The following is a 26773-nucleotide window of genomic DNA, read 5'->3' on the forward strand; positions in this document are numbered from 1 at the left end:
CATTGTAATACTATTTGAGAAAGGGGAGAAGAACAAATTGGAAAACAAGATGCAAATAGACATACACAATTGTGAAGTAAAAGGATATGGATGGGGCTACAAAAGCAAGCGGGAATGTGCAGATTAAAAAGTAACACACCAGTTCAAATGCATCATAAGGAAACCAACAATCACTTTAGTTATGGATGCAATGTTGGAGTTTCCAATTTCGATCTCAGATGCTACTGAATGGGCAATGCATTTTATTACAAATGAAAATCTGTTGCCCACAACTGGGATCTTGTCCCACCAATGGCCCTCTCCAAGAAAACAAACTTATTTCCTCAATAATGGTTCAAAAGGTTGTGCATGAGGAGCACAAGATACGAGAAGCCCATCTAGCACAACCAAATCAACTTGCATAATGATTACCCGAGTTTCACTTCACAGAACATTCACCTTCAACTCCACACCACTGAAATAAATAGTGCATTGGACTGAATTTCTAGACTTAATCTTAGAGGATGCCAATCAAAACACTGCAAAAAAATATAATGTAGATTATCAGAAGGCATTTGATTGAATGTTTTAGAACCTCCATAAAAAGATGGAAACTTATTGAAATAATTAGAAAACACTGGAGTGGATACAAAAGTGGCTCAATGATGAGCAGCAAAATATAGAAGTAGATGAAGCTTTGCGTTATCTGCAAATTTGCTCGTTTACTTTTAATTCCATCATCTGAATAATATATACTGTAAATAGTTGCGGCCCCAGCACCAAGCCTTGCGGCACTCCACTCGCCACTGCCTGCCATTCTGACAGAGACCCGTTTATTCCTACTCTTTGTTTCCTGTCTGCCAACCAATTCTCTATCCGAAACGTCACCCATTCCTTCTCTCCTGAGATGCTGCCTGACCTGCTGAGTTACTCCAGCATTTTGTGAATAAATACTCTATCCATGTCAATACCCAACACCCAATACTATGTGCTCAAATTTTGCCCACTAATCTCCTATGTGGGACCTTTTCAAAGGCTTTCTGAAAATCCAGATACACTACATCCACTGGCTCTTCTTCATCCATTTTACGTCATATCCTCAGAAAATTCCAGAAGAATCTACTACTATTTAGTTACATGGCATATCAAAACTATAAAACACATGCAAGTTTCTTATTCTTTATAGCATAGAACTGAACAATACAGCACAAGAACAGGCATGTCAGCCTGCAATGTCTGTGTCGAACAGGATGCCAAGACTCTCACTCACCCATACTCCATATTCCTCTATTCCCTGCATGTTCATTTGCCTATCCAAAAGATTTTTAAATGCCACAAACAAAAGTAGTTCAACCAGTACGTTCTAGGCACTCACCAGCCTCTGTGTAAACAAAACTTGACTCGCATATCTCCTTTAAGCCTTGGCCCTCTCACCACAAATCTGTGCCCTCTTGTATTTGATTTTTCCGTCCTGGGCTAAAGACTGGCTGAATAGAAGGAGCTACATAAGCTCCTCCCCATTCCTCCAGGGCCCTGCCTGTGGCTGGAGAAGATGCAATGATCTTTGTCAAGGTTCCCACAATTTCCACTCTTGCCTCCCTCAATAACCTGGCATAAATCCCATCAGGTCTTGGGGATCAATCCACATCAATGCTCTTCAAGAGCTCCAACACCACCTCCTCAATCTCAAACTGTCCTTGCATATTAGTATTCTAATTTCTAGAAAAATGCTCACCCCACCCACCAAAAGCTTTTCATTGAATCTCGGTACATGTGACACTAAACTAAACTGAACTGAACCCCATCACAGACATTTGGGACCATCACATAGATGACCAGTATGAACATTTAAGGTAAAATCACTCTACTAGTGCACATAAGGCCATACAGCATGGATACAGGTCCTTCGATCTATCTCATCCATGTCAACCAAGATCTCCATCCATCTAAGCTAGTCATTTGCCCGTGTTTGACCCATTACACTAAAAATCCTTCCTTTGCATGTACATGTCCAAATGTCTTTTCAATGATATTACACCTGCCTCAACCACTTTCTATTAAGTCTTTCCCCTCTCACCTTAAGCCGATGCCCTCTACTTCTTGATTCCCCTAGAAACAAGGAACTGCAGGTGCTGGTTTATAGTGTGCTCCAGCAGGGTGACTCAAACTGAACAATAATCGAGGTACAGCCTCACCAACGTCCATATATTGCAATATAACATCACAACTTCTATACTCAATGCCCTGGCTGATGAAGGCCAGCATGCCGAAAGCTTCCTTGACCATCCTGCCTACCTGCCATTCCACTCTTAGGGAACCATGAGCTTGTACTACTCGATCTCTGTTGTACAACTATCCAGAGTCTGCTCATTCACTGATGAAAACTTACCCTGATTTGACTTCCTGAAAATGCAACGCCTTGCACTTATTTGAAGTAAACTCGATTTGCCATTCCTCAACCCACTTACTCTGCTGATCAAGATCCCGCTGCAATTCTTGACAACCACCTTCACTGTCTACAATACGAGCAATTTTAGTTATCTGAAAACATACCAACCTTGTACTGTACTTCCCCATCCAAATTGTTGATATAGATGACAACAGCTATCGGCCCAGCGCTGATCCCTGAAGCACTCCACAGGTCTCAGAGGCATGATCTCCAATGCACAAAGCCATGCTGACTACCCCTATTCAACCTGTCTTTCCAAATTCATGTATATCTTATCACTCAGAATCCTCCCAACTTTCCTACCATAGATGCAAGGCTTCCTGGTCTATAGTTCCCAGTTTATCTTCGGCACCCTTCTTGAATAAAAGCAAAACAATAACCATCCTCCTGTCTCCCAACTTCTCGCCCATGGCTAATGATGATGCCTGTATCTCAGCCATAGCTCCTGCAATTTCTTCTCTGGCATTCCAGTGTTCCTGAATCTAGCTGCTCAAACTCCAGAGATTTATCTACCTTCTTACTTCTTAAAGACGTCACGCATCTCCTCTTCTATGTCAACTATCCCCAAGACAACCTCATTGACTCTTGCAAATATTCATGTCTTTCCCCACAGTAAAAAAAAGGAGAAATATTCATTGAATGCATTGCTCATCTCCTGCAGCTTCACATGTAGACTTCCACTTTAGTCTTCGAGGGGCCCTTTTTACTTCCAAGTTACTCTTTTTTCCTTGATAAACATAAAAAATCTCTTTGGAGTGTCCTTAATCTTCTCTGCCAAGGGTATCTCATTCTGCCAAAAGTATCTTTTACTGCCCGATTTCCTTCTTAATTACACTCTTGCATACTCCTCCAGGATTCACTTGATGCCAATTGCCTGTATCTGACCCACGCTTAGATTTTTCCGACCTTAGCCTCAGTATCTCATCCAGAGTTTTCTACTCTTTCAGCCCTTCCTTTTACTTTAACAGGAATATGTAGTCCTAGAACACTCACTATCTCATTTTTAAAAACTCCTCACATGCCAGACATTCCTTTGCCTGCAAACAACTGACTCTACTCAATTTTAGCAAGCTCCGCTCTAATACTGTAAATTCAATTTTACCCAAGTTAGAAGTTTAACTTATGGTCCTTTTCCACAATTATTTAAAAACTAACGGAACTAGGGCAGACACCTCCCAGGAGGCCGTGGAGAAGCTGGGCGGCAAAGTCTGCCTGGGTTGGCGGAGCCTCGGCAACGACGGTGGTCGACGGAGGCTTCGTGGCCGACGGAGGCTTGCGGGTTAGTGGAGCTTCGCGGGGGGGACCACCCTGATGGAGGGGTGGGGGGGGGGGAGAACAATGGAGAACCCAGCATGGGGGGAACTGCCATGAGGGAGGGGGGAGAACAAAGGATGAGCCGGCGGGGGTACTTAGTAATTTTGTCAGCGCCGTTTATGTGGCGACTATTTGCATGCCTTGGGTACGCAGGCAAAGAATTTCACTGTGCCTTGTCACATGTGGCAATAAAGTAAAGTATTCCATTGATCCTATAGTGCTCCATCACTTATCCAGTCAATTATCCTGCTCTATTTCACCAAGCATAGGTCAAGCTTCACCCTCTCACGAATAGGGCTCTTTATATGTTGCCTGAGAAAACTTTCCTGAACACATTCAACTAATTCCACCCCATCGCTCTGTGGCATTCTCATTCTATATTAGGAAAGTTATAATCCCCTGCTTTGACAACCTGATTATTCTTGCAACTCCCAGTTCGCCCTGCATATTTATTCCTCTAATTCCCGTCAACTATTTGGGACCCTCCAGTAGAGACTCTACAAGGTGATCACCCCCTTCTTGCACATCAGCTCCATCCATCACGCCTCTCAGGACGATCCCTCAGTAATTTCATAATCTCGGTCTACTATGATGATGTTCTCCTTAACCTGTTCAGTGCCATCCCCAAGTATACTCCAGTCATGGTCAAGAGAAAAGAAAAACTTGGGAGCGAAAAGGTTAATGAAAATTGCAACTGCAGCTCCCCCCTCATCCTCAACCTCCACCCTGCATGTAGCACCAGTAAGTGGGACCATTAAGCATTCAGTCCAGTCGCTCCCCAAGCCATGCTTCTGTAATAGTTATAATATCCCAGTCCATGCCATGCCCGGAGTTTATCCGCTTTAACTGTCAGACAGACCTCTTGCATTGAAATAAAATCAATTTAGTCCAACTGTAACTTCTGATCAGTTTGGTTACTTTTAAATTGCTCTCTGTCAGTCTCCTGCCCTTCTTGTCCACTGAACGTGCTGTCGTTGACCCCTCTATCAACCTCTAGCCTCTCATCTGCTTCTCTACTGCTTTGGATTCCACAATCTAAATTTTCCAGACAGAACTGAGAAATAAGATAACTGCTAAAATTACTTCAATTTATACCTGTTTTTGCAAATGGCCAAATGGCAGCAACAGCAATTTACCAAATTAGCAGATTGATCAAATAATTCACAAACTAGAAGAAAGGCAAAAGGATTAACCCAAGATGAACCAATAATGACAAAGGTTGCAAAAGGAGTGGACATCCTCATCAATTCAGGAAGCTACGTACATAAAGGTGTAATGGAAGTTTAGACATCAGTCTCTAAACTTACCGAGCCCAAGGCAGTTTTTAGGCCAATGATCTGTGCTGATGGAGAGTGGTCATGGAGATCATGTTCTGACACCAACTGTTTCAGTTTCTCCCTTTCCATTACCATTGAATTATACACCGACTTCAGAGCAGAATGAACTAACAGACAAAAATAACCAAGTTAATTTATATTGAATTGAACTTAACCAATCAAACTTGCACACATAATTGAACTAAATCATTTTTCAATTTACAGCAGTATTGAAATAAACACGAGCATGGGAACTCATGGATATATTCTGACTCAAATTCATAGTATTCTACAAACCTAAAGAATGAAAACCATTGTGTATAATTAATTGAATTTGGCATTCAATAGATTTAAATTCAACTGATTTGTTCTTGTTCCATCTTTCTACTCTCCCTCACAATACCTTGTAATGAACATAACTTGCACTTAAACATCTTCCAAAATGAATTGCTGAACTAATTTCAAGTAGTCACTTGGACAAAACCCAATAATTTTTAACTATCCACCAAACAGCAAATATACTACCACCAGGCAATATCCAACATTCGTTTTCATTTCTAGAAGATGCAAAGTACTGAATGTACATTAGATAAAATTCAGAGTTACAGCAATATTAAAATATTACATAATCTTCATGGTGGTACCCTTCATCCCAAGCATGTGCAAAAGTTTTGAAATTGGAAAATGAAAGATGCTATTACTACCTTCCTGAGCAATAAGGCAGAAATCCTCATGCATTTTTGTATAATCTGTAGGCCACTCTGAACCATCTGGAAAATCTTTTGTTTCCACAGGAAATACCTCAGACAGGTTAGGGTTTGATGCATGCAGTCGCGTTGGGTTGGCAGAGTTGCAAGGAACCTAAGCAAAAAGAAAAGGCTATTACTCCTTGCAAAATAGATTGTGGAGAGGTAAAACCACAAGTATATTCTATACAGATTTTCATTTGAAAGTCAACCACCATACAGAAGTGCCGAGAATGGAAGGAAGAGATAAAATATGAAAATATTTCCCAGTAAATTTTCTTCAATACTTTGTATTTGCTAAAAAAATAGCATAGATAATTGCACTGTCTTAATTAAGAACTGCAATAATTATTATTGAAATAATAATTCAGTCTGAAGAAGGGTCTCGACCCGAAACATCACCCATTCCTTCTCTCCTGAGATGCTGCCTGACCTGCTGAGTTACTCCAGCATTTTGTGATAAATACCTTTGATTTGTACCAGCATCTGCAGTTATTTTCTTACACTAATTATTATTGAATGTCAATATCAGTAGATAACTTACTATCTTTCAGAATCATGGGGAAAGTAAGGGATGTAGAACATAAATGCTACACATTTCCAAGATCAAGTACTTATCTAATGACAAATTTACTCTGATCGCACTGGTGCACAATTTGAAATAATGAATATAATTGTTTAGATTACTTCTTTAAAAGCTGTATCACCTGTAATGTTGATTTAGCATCTTTACCAAAACTTTTAGTTCGCCATCTTCTCTGAAAACGCTTATCCTTCTTGGAATTCTCAAAAACGTATCCCTTCATCAAAAATGAGGAAAAACAATTTCATTAGTGAACAATCCCCAAGAGTTTACGTTATTAACTTCTCTAATTCACATCCAAATAAATTATATTCACTTTAGCTTCAACTTAAACTTTGGTAAACAAACACGTTTGATTATCATACCTGAATAGCATTAAAAGATGGTGCTGAATAAGTCCTATGAATAACTTCCATACTCTGTAGCAGCTGCATTAATTCTGTTAAATTGGAATGGCAGTGAGAAAGATCTGGAACAGAGAAAAAGGTTCACAAAGAAGTTTTCAAATGAAAAGTTCTATCAAATGAAAATAAAATATTTAGATTCCCAAACCCATTTGAAATGCAAGATGCAAAGACAAGAAGGAACTTCCATAACACAGTAGATAGCAGAGCGGTGGCATAGGAATCAAAGTTGATTTTTGGAACACTAAATCTGTAGTGTATTGAAATCATGTCTGATCCATGATTCAACTACTTACGTTCACCTTTACCTTTTAATCTTAATACCTTCTGTTAATGAAATTCATCAATTCCACACTGAAACTTATCCAGTGCCATTTATGGAGCTAGATTTCTACTCTCTGTATAGAATAGTTTCCCAACTTCACCCCCAGCGCATCCAGCTGAAATAGTTTGATTTTGCTCAGAGTCCAATATCAGCAACATCCACATTGTGAGGGGGCCGGAGGGTTTCGTTCCCAGAAAACAGTCTACAATCACAATTTTCCATAATGCAAAGCCACATCAGCTGTGCATCTGTCAAGAAATGCAATTTGAATAAAACACTTTCTTCCATATAAATTAATTGAGAATTTTATTCTGTATCTCAGGACAGCCCAGTGATAAAGTTGCTGACTTACGGCACCAGAGATGCAGGTTTGAACCTGACTACGGGTGCTGTCTGTATGGAGCTTGTACATTTTCCCCGTGACCACATGGGTGCTCTGGTTTCGTTCCACACTCCAAAGACGTGTGGGTTTGGTTAATTGGTTTCGGTAAAATTGTAAATTATTCCTAGTGTGTAGATTAGTGCTAGTGTATGGGATGATCGCTGGTCAGCGTGGACTCGGTGGACAGAAGGCCTGTTCTGCACTGCATCTCAAAAGTCTCGTCTAAAGTAATCTCAATTTATTGTACAGCAGAAATAACAGTCTCCACCCCTTCATAACTTGAAAATCAAATACCTCCTCGCTTCTAAATTCCAGCAGATACAAGGATAGGCTGTCTAATCATTTGATACAAGCAGTGGTGAAAGGTAATAGACTATTACATTTCTCAGAGTTGCTTTGTAAAGGTCAACAGTAGAAAATGTGATGTTTAAGCACCAAAGCTCATTTGCCACGGTTTTTGTTCATTCACTGCACGTAGTAACACACCTGCAAGTAGTGTAAGAAAATAACTGCAGATGCTGGTACAAATCGAAGGTATTTATTCACAAAATGCTGGAGTAACTCAACAGGTCAGGCAGCATCTCAGGAGAGAAGGAATGGGTGACGTTTCGGGATGAGACCCTTCTTCAGACTGATGTCAGGGGGGCGGGACAAAGGAAGGATATAGGTGGAGACAGGAAGACAGTGGGAGATCTGGGAAGGGGGAGGGGAAGAGAGGGACAGAGGAACTATCGAAAGTTGGAGAAGTTGGAGAACACACCTGCAGTCTCATCTCATGCTTGTGGCATGACCAAGATAGCATTCAAGTAATTTACAAATACAGTGCCCTCCATAATGTTTGGGACAAAGACCCATCATTTATTTATTGGCCTGTGTACTCCACAATTTGAGATTTCTAACAGAAAAAAAAATCACATGTGGTTAAAGAGCACAGTCAGATTTTATTAAAGGGTGTTTTTATACATTTTGGTTTCACCATGTAGAAATTACAGCTGTGTTTATACATAGTCCCCCCATTTCAGGGCACCATAATGTTTGGACCACATGGCTTCACGGACGTTTATAATTGCTCAGGTGTGTTTAATTGCCTCCTTAATGCAGGTATGGGAGAGCTCTCAGCACCTAGTCTTTCCTCCAGTCTTTCCATCACCTTTGGAAACTTTTATTGCTGTTTATCAACATGAAAACCAAAGTTGTGCCAATGAAAGTCAAAGAAGCCATTATGAGACTGAGAAACAAGAATAAAACTGTTAGAGACATCAGCCAAACCTTAGGCTTACCAAAATCAACTGTTTGGAACATCATTAAGAAGAAAGAGCACTGGTGAGCTTACTAATCGCAAAGGGACTGGCAGGCCAGGGAAGACCTTCACAGCTGATGACAGAAGAATTCTCTCTATAATAAAGAAAAATCCCTAAACACCTGTCCGACAGATCAGAAACACTCTTCAAGAGTCAGGTGTGGATTTGTCAATGACCACTGTCCACAGAAGACTTCATGAACATAAATACAGAAGCTACACTGCAAGATGCAAACGATTGGCGAGCCGCAAAAATAGGATGGCCAGGTTACAGTTTGCCAAGAAGTACTTAAAAGAGCAACCACAGTTCTGGAAAAAGGTCTTGTGAACAGATGAGACGAAGATTAACTTATATTAGAGTGATGGCAAGAGCAAAGTATGGAGGAGAGAAGGAACTGCCCAAGATCCAAAGCATACCACCTCATCTGTGAAACACGGTGGTGGGGGTGTTATGGCCTGGGCATGTATGGTTGCTGAAGGTACTGGCTCACTTATCTTCATTGATGATACAACTGCTGATGGTAGTAGCATAATGAATTCTGAAGTATATAGACACATCCTATCTGCTCAAGTTCAAACAAATGCCTCAAAACCCGTTGGCTGGCGGTTCATTCTACAGCAAGACAATGATCCCAAACATACTGCTAAAGCAACAAAGGAGTTTTTCAAAGGTAAAAAATGGTCAATTTTTGAGTGGCCAAGTCAATCACCCGATCTGAACCCAATTGAGCATGCTTTTTATATGCTGAAGAGAAAACTGAAGGGTACTAGCCCCTAAAACAAGCATAAGCTAACAATGGCTGTAATACAGGCCTGGCAGAGCATCACCAGAGAAGACACCCAGCAACTGGTGATGTCCATGATTCGCAGACTGCAAGCAGTCGTTGCATGCAATGGATATGCAACAAAATACTAAACATGACTACTTTCATTTACATGACATTGCTGTGTCCCAAACATTATGGTGCCCTGAAATGGGGGGACTTTGTATTAACACTGCTGTAATTTCTACATGGTGAAACCAAAATGTATAAAAATGGCCTTTATTAAAATCTGACAATGTGCACTTTAACCACATGTGATTTTTTTCTATTACAAATCTCAAATTGTGGAGTACAGAGGCAAATAAATAAATGATGGGTCTTTGTCCCAAACACGAAGGAGGGCACTGTAACACATTTTATTGTGGGCCCACATAGAACTTCAATGACACAGCCTCCCAGGATACAATAGACAATAGGTGCAGGAGTAGGCCATTCGGCCCTTCGAGCCAGCACTGCCATTCAATGCGATCATGGCTGATCACTCTCAATCAGTACCCCGTTCCTGCCTTCTCCCCATACCCCCTCACTCCGCTATTCTTAAGAGCTCTATCCAGCTCTCTCTTGAAAGCATCCAACGAACTGGCCTCCACTGCCTTCTGAGGCAGAGAATTCCACACCTTCACCACTCTGACTGAAAAAGTTCTTCCTCATCTCCGTTCTAAATGGCCTACCCCTTATTCTTAAACTGTGGCCCCTTGTTCTGGATTCCCCCAACATTGGGAACATGTTTCCTGCCTCTAATGTGTCCAATCCCCTAATTATCATATGTTTCAATAAGATCCCCCCTCATCCTTCTAAATTCCAGTGTATACAAGCCTAATTGCTCCAGCCTTTCAACATACGACAGTCCCGCCATTCCGGGAATTAACCTAGTGAACCTACGCTGCATGCCCTCAATAGCAAGAATATCCTTCCTCAAATTTGGAGACCAAAACTGCACACAGTACTCCAGGTGCGGTCTCACCAGGGCCCGGTACAACTGTAGAAGGACCTCTTTGCTCCTATACTCAACTCCTCTTGTTACGATTCTTTTTGTCAGTCCTTCTGTTCAGTTTCATTACAAAATTAAGAATTGGCATCAATTCAGAGGTTCAAATTTATGTCTCTTATGTAGGATTTTACCAGATATCTTTGGATATTCATGAATACATTCCTTTGTTTTTTGTTAGCCAGTGTTTCATAAACACACCAAGTCTGGTTTATCGGAAATTACCTCACCTTTGGGCTAGCTGAAAATGCTCCCAAGTACATAATCACCGTCGCACTCTGGCCGGTAGTTATTTTCATTTACAGCATTACTCTTAGCCATTTAGTTTAGAGATCCAGCATGGAAACGGGCCCTTCAGCCCACCGCATCTGTGCCGACCATGCCTGTACACTAGTTCTATCAGCACACTGGGAACAATTTACAGAAGCCAATTAACCTACAAATCTTTTCGAATGTGGGAGGAAACCAAAGCACTCGCAGAAAACCCATGCGGTCACAAGAACGTACAAACTATGTACCGGCAGCACCTGTAGTCAGGATCAAACCCTGGTCCCAGGCATTGTAAGTCAGCAACTCTACCACTGTGCTGCTCATAAAGCCATATATTTCTACAAGGCTCAAAACTGCTAGTGATGACCTTCATTCTTCTTGCACAATTGTAACATTGTTTTGATATTGATATCTATGACAAGTTTACTTTACTGTTCTCTTCTCAGTTGCCAAAACATGTGTTCTATTTTCCATGGTTGTTACTTCAGCAGGGCATTTATGCACTCTTGGGATATAAACTAATTTTTAATGGAATGAAGCTCCTTTCAAAAAGCCTCGCAATGCTTTGTTTTACTAGTTTACAGACTGTCCAGTATATTAAATGAACTGTCTGACCCACATAACAAAGTCATTATTAATTAAATTTAGAATTGTGGTCGTTCCACTTCAGCTTTGTAAAAGTACTTTGAGCTCAATACCGGCTATGTCCTTTGACAGACTTTCAAGTCATGACAGACTTTCAAGTCATGCCAGACTTATACGCTTCTCAAAATCCCATGTGAGCTAGTCTTCAGTTGTTTCAAAGACATTTTAACAAAAGCATTTTTGGTATTAATAAATACCTAGAGATTTTTTTAATGTTCATACGCATTTTAATCCAAATTCAAAGATTGGTCCCTTGGTGATCACTGAAATAATGTAAAGTTGCAACCCAAGCCCTGGCTTGAGCAGGTATAGGTACAAATATTTACACAGTCAGTGAGTGGGATAGACAGAAAAAGATAAGACTTAAAATACTACGGAAAGTACGATAAAGAAAGTAATTGGTGATTTCAGTCTCACTACTAAATATTTTTGGTTAAATATTGTTTTCAATACAAGTATAAATTTTTCACCTTTTGAACACTTATCTATATCTTCAGAACTCTGTAACCATGCTGTCACCTTCGACTGGCTGTTAGAAGAGTTGACAGGAAAAAATGGGCTTTGAAATGACATCTGTTTGCATAAACTTCCTCTCTGCAACTGGAAAGAAAAACATACTTTTAAAAGCTGCATTGAATTCACAATGTGCATTTTCTTAGCAGTTATAACTTTAGAGTTAGGATAGTTAACAGAATTATGATTAAAACATTCAAAATGGTCAGCTTACGTTGTTACACTTAAATACACATTCAACCATACAAAAAAGGCCATTAGCACCTCCTCAAGCCAGATACCTCATTCAATAAGATTATCACTGATCAACCTCTTCAGTCTGAAGAAAGGTCTCGACCCGAAACGTCACACATTCCTTCTCTCCAGAAATGCTGCCTTACCTGCTGAGTTACTCCAGCATTTTGTGACAACCTCGTCAGTCTCACTTTTTCCACTAACTCACACCCTTTAGATTTCTTATTAATAGAATCATTGATCAGCATCTTCAATATATTCACACACTGAACCTGCACAACCCAAACCTTTTGTGGAGAAGGCAATGTTTTCTTTTAAAACACCGCCTTCCCAACAAAACACCTCAGCATGAGGAAACATTATTGTTGCATGTACACAAACAAGTACTACAATAATTTTATGGTTACAGCCATCGCCTCTTATTCTTCTAAACTTCTGCACAAACCCAGCCTGATTTTTCTCTCCTCATGGCTCTATCATTCCATCAAGAATCAATCTAGCAAACCTTTAAAGATTGGTGTGGTTATGAAATCTAACATTACAGTGTTACAACCGCCTCTGCCCTTGCATTGTCAAGCGGGTCTGAGATTCTTGTACCCTCTGCAGATGGGTTTGGGGGCTGTATGAAGGATTAGCAATCTAACCATGGCACAGTGGATCAGGGGCCATTCAAGAGGGGAGAAGGGAAAGAGAAGAGACATGTAGTTGTCATCGGGAATAGTATTGACAGGGGAATAGTATTGCCACGTGGATCGAGAGTCCCGAAGGCTGTTTGCCTGCCTGGTGCCTGGGTTTGGGACTTCTTGTCTGACCTGCAGAGGAATTTGGAGTGTGAGACGAAAGATCCAGTAGTGATGATCCATGTGGGTACCAATGGCGTACAGTAGGTAGAACAAAGGAAAGAGGTTCTGCTCAGGGAATTCGAGCAGTGAGGGACTAAATTGATAAGCAGGACCAAAAAGGTAATTTCTGGATTGCTATCACATGGATTGAGCCACGAGCAAATTGGCATTGGGTCGTGAAGATTAAAGAGTTGAATGCATGGCTCAAAGAATGGTATGGAAGAAGTGGGTTCGAATTCATGGGACATTGGCATCAGTATTGGGGAAGGAGGGAACTGGGATGGACTCTACCTGAATGGACTCTACCTGGATGGACTCTATCTGAACCCTGCTGGGCCCAGGGTCCTCACATTACTAGGGCCATAGACAGGGCTTTAAACTAAATAGTGAGCGGAGTGGGGTCAACAAATGGGAAATGGATGGATGGAGTTAAAGGGAAGGAAAGTGCAGGGAGATTACTGTAGTCTCTAGAATAGGACAAAATATTTATGAATGGATAAGAGTCAAAAGTCAGTTAAAATGGGGACCAATGTGTGGAGGGTGGTGAATACTGAACTAAAAGTGTTATATGTGAATGCATGTAGCATACGGAATAAAGTGGATGTGCTTGTAGCATAGTTAGAAATCAGTTGGTACGACGTTGTGGGCATCACAGAGATGTGGCCGAGGACTGGAGCTGAATATCCAGTGTTGTATCCTATCGAAAAGACAGACAGGTAGGCAAAGGGGGTAGATAGCTCTGCTGGTAAGGAATGAAATTCAGTCCTTAGCAAGGTATCTCATAGGATCAAATGATGTAGAATCCTTGTGAGTAGAGATACAAAACTGTATGGGTAAAAACCAAAGATACTAGAGGAGCAAGATGGACCACTCCGTCAAAATCGCCTATACTGAAGTGTAGTACGCAAAGGAGCGGAACGGCCACCAATTTAGTAAGCAAGACCCGTCGTTCGCTATGCCTCTCGCAGTGTAATCAGTGTTTTGGGGGAACTATGTGTGATGATACCATAAAAATGCAGAATATATCTTATCTATCACTTCACAGATTTTTGTTATTTTTCTTTTAAAATGTTTCTGCAAGTTTCTGCCTACTAAAATGGCACCATGACATACTATAGTTTTTAGGGTTGAGTGGTCTATCTTGCTCTGCTCTATTATCTTTGGTAAAAAGACCCTGATGAGGGTTATGTACAGGCCTCTGAACAGTAGCCAGGATGATTAGCTTCAATTAGTGTAATTTGTACTGAGGTAGAGTGAAATGCTTTTGCTGCATGCTAACCTATCAGCAGAAAGACAATACATGATTACAATTGAGCTAATCACAGTGTACAAATACATGAATAAGATTTAGTGCAAAATAAAGCCAGCAAAGTCTGATCAAAGATAGTCCGAGGATCTCCAATGAGGTAGATAGTAGTTCAGGACTGCTCGCAAGTTGGGGTAGGATGGTTCAGTTGCCTGATAACAGCTGGGAAGAAACTGTCCCTGAATCTGAAGGTCATACTTCTATGGGAGAAGGAAGAGGGAATGGCCAGGGTGCGACTCATCCTTGATTATGCTGCTAGCATTGCCAAGGCAATGTGTAGCATATAAATTACATCAGGAGATACAAATGGAGTGGAAGTAAGGTAATGTTACAGTGGTTATGGGGGACTTCAATATGCAGGTAGACTGGGAAAATCAGGTTGGTACCAGATCCCAAGAGAATGAATTTGTCGAGTGCCTATGCGATTGCTACAAAGAGCAGCTTAAAGTTAAGCCTACTAGGGAAAAGACAATTCTGGATTTGTTATTATAACGAACCACATTTGATTAGGGAGCTTAAGGTAAAGGAACCCCAAGGAGGAAGTAACCATAACATGATAAAAATTCAAGGGCAGTTTGAGAAGATGAAATCTGATGTGTCGATATTACAGTTGAATAAAGGTAACCACAGAGGCATGAGGGAGGAGCTGATTGGAGAGGGACCCTAGCAGGAATGACGGTGGATCAACAATGGCAGGAGTTTTGGGGAATTATTTGGAAAACTCAGGATCTTTTCATCCCAAAGAGGAAGAAAGATTATATGGGGAGAATGAGGTGACCGTGGCTAACAAGGGAAGTTAGACACCATAAAACTAAAAGAGAAGGCATAATATTACAAAGATAAATGGGAAGCTAGAGGATTGAGATGCCTTTTAAAAACCAAACGGTAACCAAAAAGGTAATACGGGGAGAAAAGATGAAATATGAAGGTATGTAAGGCAATAAGATAAAAGAGGATAGCAAAGGTTTCTTCAGATATATAAAGAGTAAGAGAGACGCAAGAGTGGACATTGGATCGCTGGAAAATGATGCTGGAGAAATGATAACAGGGAATAAAGAAATGGCCGACGAATAGAATGTGTTTTGCGCCAGTCTTCACAGCGGAAGGCAACAGCAACATGCCTGAAATTCAAGAGAGTCAGGGGGCAGAAGGAAGTGGAGTTGCTCTCACTAATCATAATCGTAATTTATTAGCCAAGCCTGTTTTGCAACATACAAGGAACATACGAGAAAAACACCAGGTGGCGCCACCAGCAGTGGCTGCCTCGCCAACAGTCTGTTTGTCCTTTCTTCTTATCGTTATTTTTAGTGTGTGTTAAAAAGTATATTTTAGTGTTCCTTGGTTTGTTTTATGTGGGGGAGGGGTTGGTGGAAACTTTTAAACAATTTCTTACCTTAACAGAGATGCGATTTTTTCCCGTATTGTATCTCCGTCCCCACTGCGGCCTAACATCATGGAGTTGGCGGCCTTTCCTGGAGATCGACCCGGCGTTCCAAGCCACGGGACGTTAACATCGTGGACTTGCGATCCCTTTGCCGGGGATCAAAGCTCCAACTGCGGGGCCTGCGGACTTTAACATCGTGAAGCCTGCGGTCTCTGGTAAGAAGTGGCCTCAGGAGTTCCATGCCACGGAGAGAATTTCAACTGCCCCGACGCGGGAGTTTAGATCACCCCGACTGGTGCTTCGATCGTCGGCTGCGGGGGCTTTGAGCGCCCCAACTGCGGATGGGTTGACTGCCCCAACCACGGAAGAATAAAGAGGAAGTAGATTGAACTTTATTGCCTTTCATCACAGTGAGGAATGTGGAATCCACTGTGGTGGATATTTATGTTAACTTTTATGTGGTTGGGTGTCTTGTTGCTTTTCATTTAGTATGGCTGTATGGTAACTCAAATTTCACTGTACCATAATTGGTACATGTGACAATAAACTGACCTTGAAACCTTGAATTTGGTTTGCCATACAGTCATACCAAAAAAGCAACAAGACATCCACCATAGCGGCTCCTCCCCATTCCCCACTGTGATGGAAGGCAATAAAGTCTTTTCTTTCCTCCTTTTCTCCCACGGTCGGGGGAGTCGAAACATCCACAGTTGGGGAATCGAAGCTCCCGCGTCGGGGCAGTCGAAGTTCTTGCAATTGGGGCGGTCGAAGCTCCTGTGGCTTGGAGCTCCCGAAGTCGGTCGCTAATCAGGGACTGCGAGCTCCATGCTGTTAAAGTCTGCAGGCTCCCGCGGTTGTAGCTCAGAGGTCGATTCCTGGCAAAGGGATCGCCAGCTCACGATGTTAAGTCCGCAGGCTCCCGCGGTTGGAGCTCCGAGGTCCCAGCAAGCCGCCAGCTCCACGATGTTAGGCCGCAGACACAGAAAAGTGGCAATAACGGGGGCTTTGTTTTGTTGGCTGCCAGTAACTAGTGTATTCCACAGGGGTCGGTGCTGGGCTTGCTCACGCTGTATATCATTGATTTGGATGAGGGAATTGAAGGCTTTGTGGCCAAGTTTGCAGATGATGCCAAGATAGGTGGAGGGGCAAGTAGTGTAGAGAAAGCAGGGACTCAGCAGAAAGATTTGGACAAGTTTGGAGAGTGGACATAGAAATGGCAGATAGTACACAGCATAGCAAAGTGTGCAGTCATACAATTTGGTAGTAGGAATAAAGGCGTAAACTATTTTCTAAATGGGGAGAGGATTCAGAAATTGGAGGTGCAAAGGGTCTTGGAAGTGCTGGTACAGGATTCCCAAGAGGTTAATTTGCAAATGTAATCGCTAGTAAGGAAGAAATGCAATGTTAGCATTCTTTTTGAGAGGTCTAGAGTGTAAAACCAGGGTTGTAATGCAGATGCTTTTATAAGGCACGGGTCAGACAGCATTTGGAGTATCGTGAGCAGTTTTGGGCCCCACATCTGATGAAGGATGTGCTTGCATTGGCGAGGATCCAAAGGTGGTTTACGAGAGTTGTCCTGGATATGATTGGGTTAACGCATAATGAGCATTTGATGACACCAGCCTGTATTCGCTGGAGTTTAGAAGGATGAGGGGGGACCTCATTGAAGCTTACCAAGTAGTGAAATGCTTGGATAGAAAGGATATGGAGAGGTTGTTTCCACTAGGGGGGAGAGTCTAGGACCAGAGGCCACAGCATCAGAATAAAAGGGTGTATCTTCAGAAAGGAGGCAAGGAGGAATTTTAGTCAGAGGGTGGTGAATCTGTGGAATTAATTGCCACAAATAGCCGTGGAGACCATTGGGTATGTTTGAAGCGGAGATTGACAGGTTCTTGATTAGTAAGGGTGCCTAGGGTTATCAGGTGAAGGCAGGAGAATGAGGTGAAGATGGAGATAGACCAGCCATGGTAGTGTAAACTCAATGGTCAAATGGCCTAATTCTGCTCCTATGACTTAAGAACTTGCTTGTTCGTTAAGGCATCTTAACTCTGTCATTCAAATCCTCTGATTTAATATCGTTGTCATAGTTGCTTGCAGTATCTGTACATGAACTTCAGCATTTCTTGCATAAGGTCACCCCATTCTGCCTGAACACCAGTCTCCTAACTTTTAGTGACAGTTAATTGAAGAATTTAAAAAAAACACATACTAAATGCCAAACGATTCTTCTAAATGCTGAACGTTGTTTTAAAAGAAAAATGAAATCTCAGCTTATCATTCTGTGCAGTACTGAGGAAATGCTATAATATTGGTGGTGCCATCTTTCAAATGAACATTAAACCAAGATCCATATAAGAAAATAACTGCAGATGCTGGTACAAATCGATTTATTCACAAAATGCTGGAGTAACTCAGCAGGTCAGGCAGCATCTCGGGAGAGAAGGAATGGGTGACGTTTCGGGTCGAGACCCTTCTTCAGACTGATGTCAGGGGGGCGGGACAAAGGAAGGATATAGGTGGAGACAGGAAGATAGAGGGAGATCTGGGAAGGAGGAGGGAAGGGAGGGATAGAGGAACTATCTAACTATCCTTCTCTCCCGAGATGCTGCCTGACCTGTTGAGTTACTCCAGCATTTTGTGAATAAATCGAATTAAACCAAGATCCCACCTGTTCCCTCAATTCAATGACAAAAAATTACATTACATTTATTTGGGATAATTCTCTTTACTCACATAAACACTCATTCACATTATCTAAAATCCTGGATCAGCTCTCTAAGCTTTTTCTCAACAGAACCAAGAAAGTGCCATGGATTCAATTATTACAGTCACTGGCTAAAATTATTCCTCTCTAGAGAGATCGCAAAGTAGCCACAAGGAAATAATTTGTATGATAAACAATCCAGACCTCACCATCCACAAGGAATAAAGTCATAGAGTCATAGAGTGATACTGTGGAAACAGGCCATTCGGTCCAACTTGTCCACACCGACCAACAATGTTCCAGCTACGTTAGTCCCACTTGCCTGAACTTGGTCCGTATCCTTCCAAACCTGCCCAATCCATGTACATCTCTAACTGTTTCTTAAAAGATGGAATAGTCTCAGCCTAAATAACCTCCTCTGGCAGCTTGTTCCATACACCCACCACCCTTTGCATGCAAATGTTACCCCTCGGATTCCAATTAAATCTTTTCTTCACCTTGAACCTATGTCCTCTGGTCCTTGATTCCCCTATTCTGGGCAAAAGACTCTATGCATCCACCTGATCTATTCCTCTCATGATGTGGTATACCTCTATAAGATCTCCATTCATCCTCCTGCGTTCCATGGAATAGAGACCCAGCTACTCAACCTCTCCCTATAGCTCACACCCTCTGGTCCTGGCAACATCTTTGTAAATCTTTTCTGAACCCTTTCAAGCTTGACAATATCTTTCCTATAACATGGTGCCCAGAACTAAGCACAATATTCTAAATGCGGTCTCACCAACGTCTTATACAACTGCAACATGACCTCTCAACTTCTATACTCAAAATACTCTGACTGATGATGGCCAAAGTGCCAAAAGCCTTTTTGACCACCTTATCTACCTGCGACTCGACCTTCAAGGAACCATGCACCTGTACTCCTAGATCCCTCTGCTTTACAACACTACCCAGAGGCCTACCATTTACTGTGTAGGTCCTGCCCTTGTTCGACGTCCCAAAATGCAACACCTCACACTTCTCTGTATTAAATTCCATCAACCATTCCTCTGCCCACCTGGCCAATCGATTCAGATCCTGCTGCAATCGTTTACAACCATCTTCACTATCTGCAAAACCACTAACTTTTGTATCATCAGCAAACTTGCTAATCTTGCCCTGTATGTTCTCATCCAAATCATTGATGTAGATGACAAACAGTAACAGGCCCAGCGCCGAACCCTGAGGCACACCACTAGTCACAGGCATCCAATCTGAGGAGCAACCTTCCACCAACCCTCTGCTTCCTTCCATGGAGCCAATTTGCTATCTATTCAGCTATCTCTCCTTGGTTCCCATGCGATCTAACCTTCCAGAGCAGCCGACCATGCGGAACCTTTTCGAACGAATACTGAATCTATGAGCAGGGTTGCTTTTGTGGAAACAATTATTGGCATATCCAAGCCCTTAGAGCATTTCTGCATGCTATACCCAAGAGTACAGCATAGAATCACATCAACATGGCTAATAAGTAATTAATTTCCAACCAAACACAAAAGCAAACTAGGTTTTGACACATAATAAAAAAACATGTCGACACAAGGAACTGCAGGCGCTGTGTTTGTCAAAACAGACAGTGCTGCAGTAACTCAGCGAGTCATGCAGCATCTCTGGAGAACATGGATAGGTGACGTTTCAGGTTGGGACCATTCTTCAGACTGGCAATGTCTCAGGTAGGGTTCCTTCCTATGTCTTCAGAAAATACTGGAATTTCTTCATCAGATCCAAGGTGTTTTTGGCTCTTGTGACTAATTAATTTCAAGTAATATTTATGAAGTTTAGCAGCATATGATGGTGACAACCCTCAAACTGTGCATCACAAAACAATCATCAGTATTTCTCACAAATCTAACGATGACAGTGAGATTATAACATTCTCCTCACAAGTGTTGGATTGGTAAATTAACTTAAAACTGAACATTAGTTCTTGCTCCAATCCCACCATGAGAAAAAAGGAGTAAGAAGTGTCTATATCGGAGAATAATATGCACAAATTACAGCTCCACCAACCCACTCAGTCATTCATATAGATGCACCCATTCATTGCCCTCAATGTTTTTGTCCACAGTATCTGCAACAACACAAATAGTAAGAAAAAGGACCAACATTTTTTTGCTCTAGAAATGCACTAAAAATAAACCTTCCAGTCCTAGCCACAAATGAATTGAGGGAGCGATCTTATCCATTCAGTTCATCATTATGTGGTAGAAAGGAGAAGCAACACAAAAGAGCAGTGAAAACAAGAACATATTTTCACCAAACTCCAACGTCTGTGAGACAATCTGTCAGTTAACAGATGTTTTCAGAATTTTTAACAGATGGATATAATTATCCAATAATTGACAACAGAACCCAAGTCAATAAATACAAGGTTTTCTGGACATTAAACAGCAAATCATAGATTACTGGGAATCCTTGCAGCCTTTTTTTCCCCAGTGATTTCCATCCCTCCTCTTTCCAATGGTGCCAAACACCGTTGACTGGATCTTTAATTGTTCACATTGTTGCTAAATTAATTTACCATGATTTTATTGAAACAATGACAACTTAAAAGCTAAGATGCCAGCAGTAATACATATTGACAACCTTGACAGACTTGTATGGTATTTGGCTGCAGTCAAAGAAGAAATTAGACAGGCTGAACCATTAAAGATTGGTCTAACTGCTTTTCCAATTTTCTTTTCCTTCAGTCGCTGTTGAACTCTCTGTCTATATAACAATGTTATATGTCCACGCAGTCCATTGAGTCCCCAAGTAATATAACTGTAACGTATTCATATTATTCTTTGATTTAAGACACCTCTTACTCCTTTGGCCTTTGGGATTGAAGCAACAATTCCCACCCCATCTATCAAGTTCTCTCACTGACCTACACACTGGAGGCAATTTAGCAATAATCACCTTGATGAACAGGGCAAGCTCAAGTAGCTGAATGGCCTAATGTTGTTCCCATGTTGGTACAAATACCACATATCACAGAGGATGCTATTGATCCCAAGTCACTGTGCAATCCTAAAGACTCAAAATCTAAAATTCTACTCTTCAGTAAGCATGATTCATTATTCATCAGACAATACATCAAAATAATAATCTCCTTTGAGTAGTAGAGTCGTACAGGGACAAGTATGTTGTTCATAAACAAGTCGTTGGTTGAACGTTTTACATATACATTCCTGTTTCATTCAAAATATTATTAACACAATTCAGCCCAAGTTGCACACAAAATGTTGAAATAAGAATTTGCCAAGACCAAAATCAGTTTTCAATAGCAGTAGCAATTATTCATAAGGTCATAAGTGATAGAAGCAGGATTAGGCCTTTTGGCCAATCAAGTCCACAGTTTAAGAATAAGGGGTAGGCCATTTAGAACGGAGATGAGGAAGAACTTTTTCAGTCAGAGAGTGATGAAGGTGTGGAATTCTCTGCCTCAGAAGGCAGTGGAGGCCAGTTTGTTGGATGCTTTCAAGAGAGAGCTGGATAGAGCTCTTAAGGATAGCGGAGTGAGGGGGTATGGGGAGAAGGCAGGAACGGGGTACTGATTGAGAGTGATCAGCCATGATCGCATTGAATGGCGGTGAATGTTGGATGCCACAGAACTTCCTTCAACTAAACGAGAGCAAGTCTGAGGTCATCATATTCGGCCCCCCCGACTCCATCAAAACGATAACAGGCAGCCTTGGAAGCCTATCCTCCCTAATCAAACCGCATGTCAAAAAACCTTGGCGTGATATTTGACCCTACATTGAAGTTTGAAAGCCTGTCTAATTTGACCCTACAACTTCGTACCATAGCTAAAATCAAACCATTCCTCCAATTTGATGACATTGAAAAAATCATCCACGCATTCATTTCCTCCCGCCTAGACTACTGCAACTCCCTATACACTGGAATCAGCTAATCATCCCTGTCCCGCCTGCAATTGGTCCAAAACGCCGCCACGAGACTCCTGACGGGTACCCGTAAAAGGGACCACATCACCCCGATTCTGGCCTCTCTCCACTGGCTCCCAGTACGGTACAGAATCAACTTCAAGCTCCTCCTATTCACATACAAAGCCCTAAACGGGCTTGCCCCCCCACCCCCCCTCTATATCAAAAATCTTCTAACCCACCACTCTATCTCCAGGTCCCTCAGGTCGGCCGACTTGAGGCTCCCGCAGTCTAGGCTTAAGCTCAGGGGTGACCACGCTTTTGCGGTTGCAGCTCCTAGACTGTGGAACAGCATCCCTCTCCCCATCAGAACTGCCCCCTCCATCGACTCCTTTAAGTCCAGGCTCAAAACCTATTTCTACTCCCTAGCGTTTGAGGCCCTCTGAACTGTTTATGTATGTGCTGTTATGTTTGTGTGCCATTGTATGTTCGTTCTTAGTACCTGAACTGATGTACAGCACTTTGGTCAACATGGGTTGTTTTTAAATGTGCTATGCAAATAAAATTGACTTGACTTGACTTGATGGCTGATCTATCCCTCCCTCGTAATCCCATTCGCCTGCCTTCTCCCCATCCTGACACCCGTACTAATCCGTACTTGGATCATGCTGTATAATTTAGTGGGCTTGCTACTGTTTCACCCAAAAATGCTGCATATTTAACTGATATAGAAAATAGGTGCAGGAGCAGGCCATTTGGCCCTTTGAACCAGTACCGCCATTCAATATGTACCGCTATTCAAAATCAGTACCCGATTCCTGCTTTCTACCAATATCCTTTGATTCCGTCAGCCCCAAGAGCTAAATCTAACTCTCTCTTGAAAATATCTAGTGAACTGACTTCCACTGCCTTCTGTGGCAGAGAATTCCACAGACTCCCAACTCTGTGGGTGAAAATGATTTTCCTCATCTCAGTCCTAAATGGCCTACCCCTTATTCTTAAACTGTTCGTGTTAACATAGAAAATAAGTGCAGGAGGCCGCCATTCGGCCCTTCGAGCCAGCACCGCCATTCATTGTGATCATGGCTGATCATCCACAAATAATACCCCGTGCCTGCCTTCTCCCCATACCCCTTGATTCCGCTAGCCCCAAGAGCTCTATCTAACTATCTTTTAAATGCATCCAGTGAATTGGCCTCCACTGACCTCTGCGGCAGAGAATTCCACAAATTCACAACTCTCTGGGTGAAAAGGTTTAGGCTTTATAAAGGCAAGGGTTAAAAAAAAATTAGAAGCAGAAAAAACAAAAATCAAAAAGTTAATGCAAGTATGTTTTGGAGCTAGAAATCCATTGTCTATCTCTAAGCCGTATCTCATGTCCCCTTTTTCCCCATGAATTGTATGCCATCTTTAACCCCAATTTCTCTGTTTTCAGTAGATGCATCAAATTATCTTTAATATAAGAAAAACAAAGTCAATTAATAAATTTTTACACGTTATGTGGATCCTTAAGTGTCTCCACAGATCTCTAATGACCAACAATATGGAAGGAATACTTCAAGGACTTCAATACTTCAAGGATATACACTGGAATTTAGAAGAATGAGAGGGGATCTTATTGAAACATATTAGATTGTAGGAGCCATTTACGCTTAAATTAGTTACTGTCATTATATTATGGCTATGTTTGATATTTCTAGTTTCCGTCTTTTTTGCATGCTGGGTGTGGTTTGATACGTAATGGGGAGGGTCTACATCTAAGGAGGCTGGCGTAGCCACAGAGATTGGGGGTCAGTTTAGTCTCGGAGGATGGAGAGAATACAGTTTTTTACCACAACGACACCGACCATGACCACACGGTAACGACTACACGATCTCTACTGTATTGTTTGAAGAAGAAAAAGTTGATAAGAAAAGTTATGAATTACTCTTTTGATTCGTGCTAATTTAATAAAGACCAATTAATCAAGAAACAGCATTTGGAAGATTCGTTTTTGTTATCTCAGAGTGCAGTGTGTGCATAAGCTATACCTCCACCACATCCCCGAGCAGTAATGGCTATCGAAGTTGGACTTTGAGAAGGTATAGAAACTGCCATACCAAAGATTATTAAGGGATTGGACATGCTAGAGGCAGGAAACATGTTCCCAATGTTGGGGGAGTCCAGAACCAGGGGCCACAGTTTAAGAATAAGGGGTAGGCCATTTAGAATGAAGTTGAGGAAAAACTTTTTCAGTCAGAGAGTTGTAAATCTGTGGAATTCTCTGCCTCAGAAGGCAGTGGAGGCCATTTCTCTGGATGCTTTCAAGAGAGAGATGGATAGAGCTCTTCATGATAGCGGAGTCAGGGGGTATGGGGAGAAGGCAGGGACGGCAGGTACTGATTGTGAATGATCAGCCATGATCACATTGAATGGCGGTTCTGGCTCGAAGGGCTGAATGGCCTCCTCCTGCACCTATTGTCTATTGTCTGGTGATCAAAATGATTATTCACTATCCCCATAAAAGGCTTTTATAATATTGGGAATAAACGGTCATGGCTACATTCTGAAATTTAAAGAGAAAGTTGTTTTATAAATTACACTCTACCACAATACTGGTATAATGTATAATCTTTATCTTGACTGGATTTGTTGATTATTGATATCAATATTAGAATATCATATCATATCATATCATATCGCATCATTATCATTATCATATCGTACCATTATCATATCATTATCGTATCGTATCCTGAGGTATCATATCGTATCAGATCATATCACATCATATCATTATCGTATCGTATCCTGAGGTATCATATCGTATCAGATCATATCACATCGGATCATTATCGTATCGTATCATATCATATTATATTATATCGTATCATTATTGCATCGTATCATTATCGCATCGTATCATATAATATTGTACCATTATCGTATCGGATCATTATCGTATCGTATCATATGATATCATATCGTACCATTATCGTATCATATCATATCGTTTCATTATCGTATCGTATCATATCATATCGTTTCATTATCGTACCGTATCATATCATACACGTTATGGACACGTTGGAGGCAGGAAACATGTTCCCAATGTTGGGTGAGTCCAGAACCAGGGGCCACAGTTTAAGAATAAGGGGTAGGCCATTTAGAACTGAGATGAGGAAAAACTTTTTCAGTCAGAGAGTTGTGAATCTGTGGAATTCTCTGCCTCAGAAGGCAGTGGAGGCCAGTTCGTTGGATGCTTTCAAGAGAGAGCTGGATAGAGCTCTTAAGGATAGCGGAGTGAGGGGGTATGGGGAGAAGGCAGGAACGGGGTACTGATTGAGAGTGATCAGCCATGATCGCATTGAATGGCGGTGCTGGCTCGAAGGGCTGAATGGCCTCCTCCTGCACCTATTGTCTATTGTCTATTGATTCCTTTCCTGTAAAGGTTTTTCCATTATCTTAAAATGAATGTTCATGGGACAGAATTCAAAATAGTTTTTTAAATGCTCCCTCTATTGCTCCATCCAAATCTTTTATGCTCTCAAATCCCCATAGGCCATAATCTCAACTAAACGATTCTTGGATTGGCAAGATTTTACTTTTGCTTCCTATATTAAATATTTCAATCCTGTATTCAGACTTCATTCTCCCACATTCCTTTGACATTTTACCTGCTCATGTCCTTGAACATGAAACTGCTTTGCAGTTTCACTGAAATATCATATGACAGGTGACTATTTCATTTCAAAATTCAAGCTGTATATGAATCCACTGGACAGGGGCTCACGTTTAACACAACTCGCAAACTATTTAATATGTGCATTTTGTTACTTTTTAATGATCAAAGAGCAGAATAAAGGGTGTTTCAGTTGATGAACTTTACCTATACGAAACCTTAAAAACAATAATCCAAATGATAATATACCATGGAGTTAAACTATGTTGATAATTATATAGACGGAATGTGACCATGTAATTGGAAAAAAATCCTTTTTCAGTCTGATCCCTTATCAGTCACATTATAGGACAAAAATATGTGATTTGTAACATTCACTGTTGAAACCCATGAGATTAACCTTGCACATTTCTAACCTGATTCAACATGTTTAGCTTAATGTATTACCTTTCTGAAAGAGGAAGAGTTAAAAGAACCTGGTGAGGAGTCTGTCACAGATGAGATTGAGAAGAAATGATTTGTCATGTCATGAGGAAACTTTGCAATTTCATTCTGGCGGTAGAGCCTGTGGTGACGCAACTTTGCTACCCATTCGTCGAAAAACTCCTGGGACTTCACCTGGCAAAAATGGTACAGTTAAGCAGTGCCATCACAATGAAAAAGTTGCCAATGTAGATTCAGCAAGAGACATA

General features: G+C 41.4%; 1 protein-coding gene across 1 annotated transcript in view; it reads right to left on the reverse strand.

Annotated features, from left to right (window-relative positions):
- Positions 1-26773, reverse strand: part of osbpl3b (oxysterol binding protein-like 3b) — a 131494-nt gene that overhangs the window by 52050 nt on the left and 52671 nt on the right. The window contains exons 6-11 of the mRNA XM_078420333.1: positions 26529-26699; positions 11996-12125; positions 6753-6856; positions 6512-6604; positions 5763-5919; positions 5050-5186 (exon numbers count right to left, since the gene is read on the reverse strand). Of these exons, the coding sequence (XP_078276459.1) occupies positions 5050-5186; positions 5763-5919; positions 6512-6604; positions 6753-6856; positions 11996-12125; positions 26529-26699 (792 nt within the window). The remainder of the gene's footprint in view (positions 1-5049; positions 5187-5762; positions 5920-6511; positions 6605-6752; positions 6857-11995; positions 12126-26528; positions 26700-26773) is intronic.

Source organism: Rhinoraja longicauda, chromosome 2 (genome assembly GCF_053455715.1).
Source record: "Rhinoraja longicauda isolate Sanriku21f chromosome 2, sRhiLon1.1, whole genome shotgun sequence".
Lineage (NCBI taxonomy): Eukaryota > Metazoa > Chordata > Chondrichthyes > Rajiformes > Arhynchobatidae > Rhinoraja > Rhinoraja longicauda.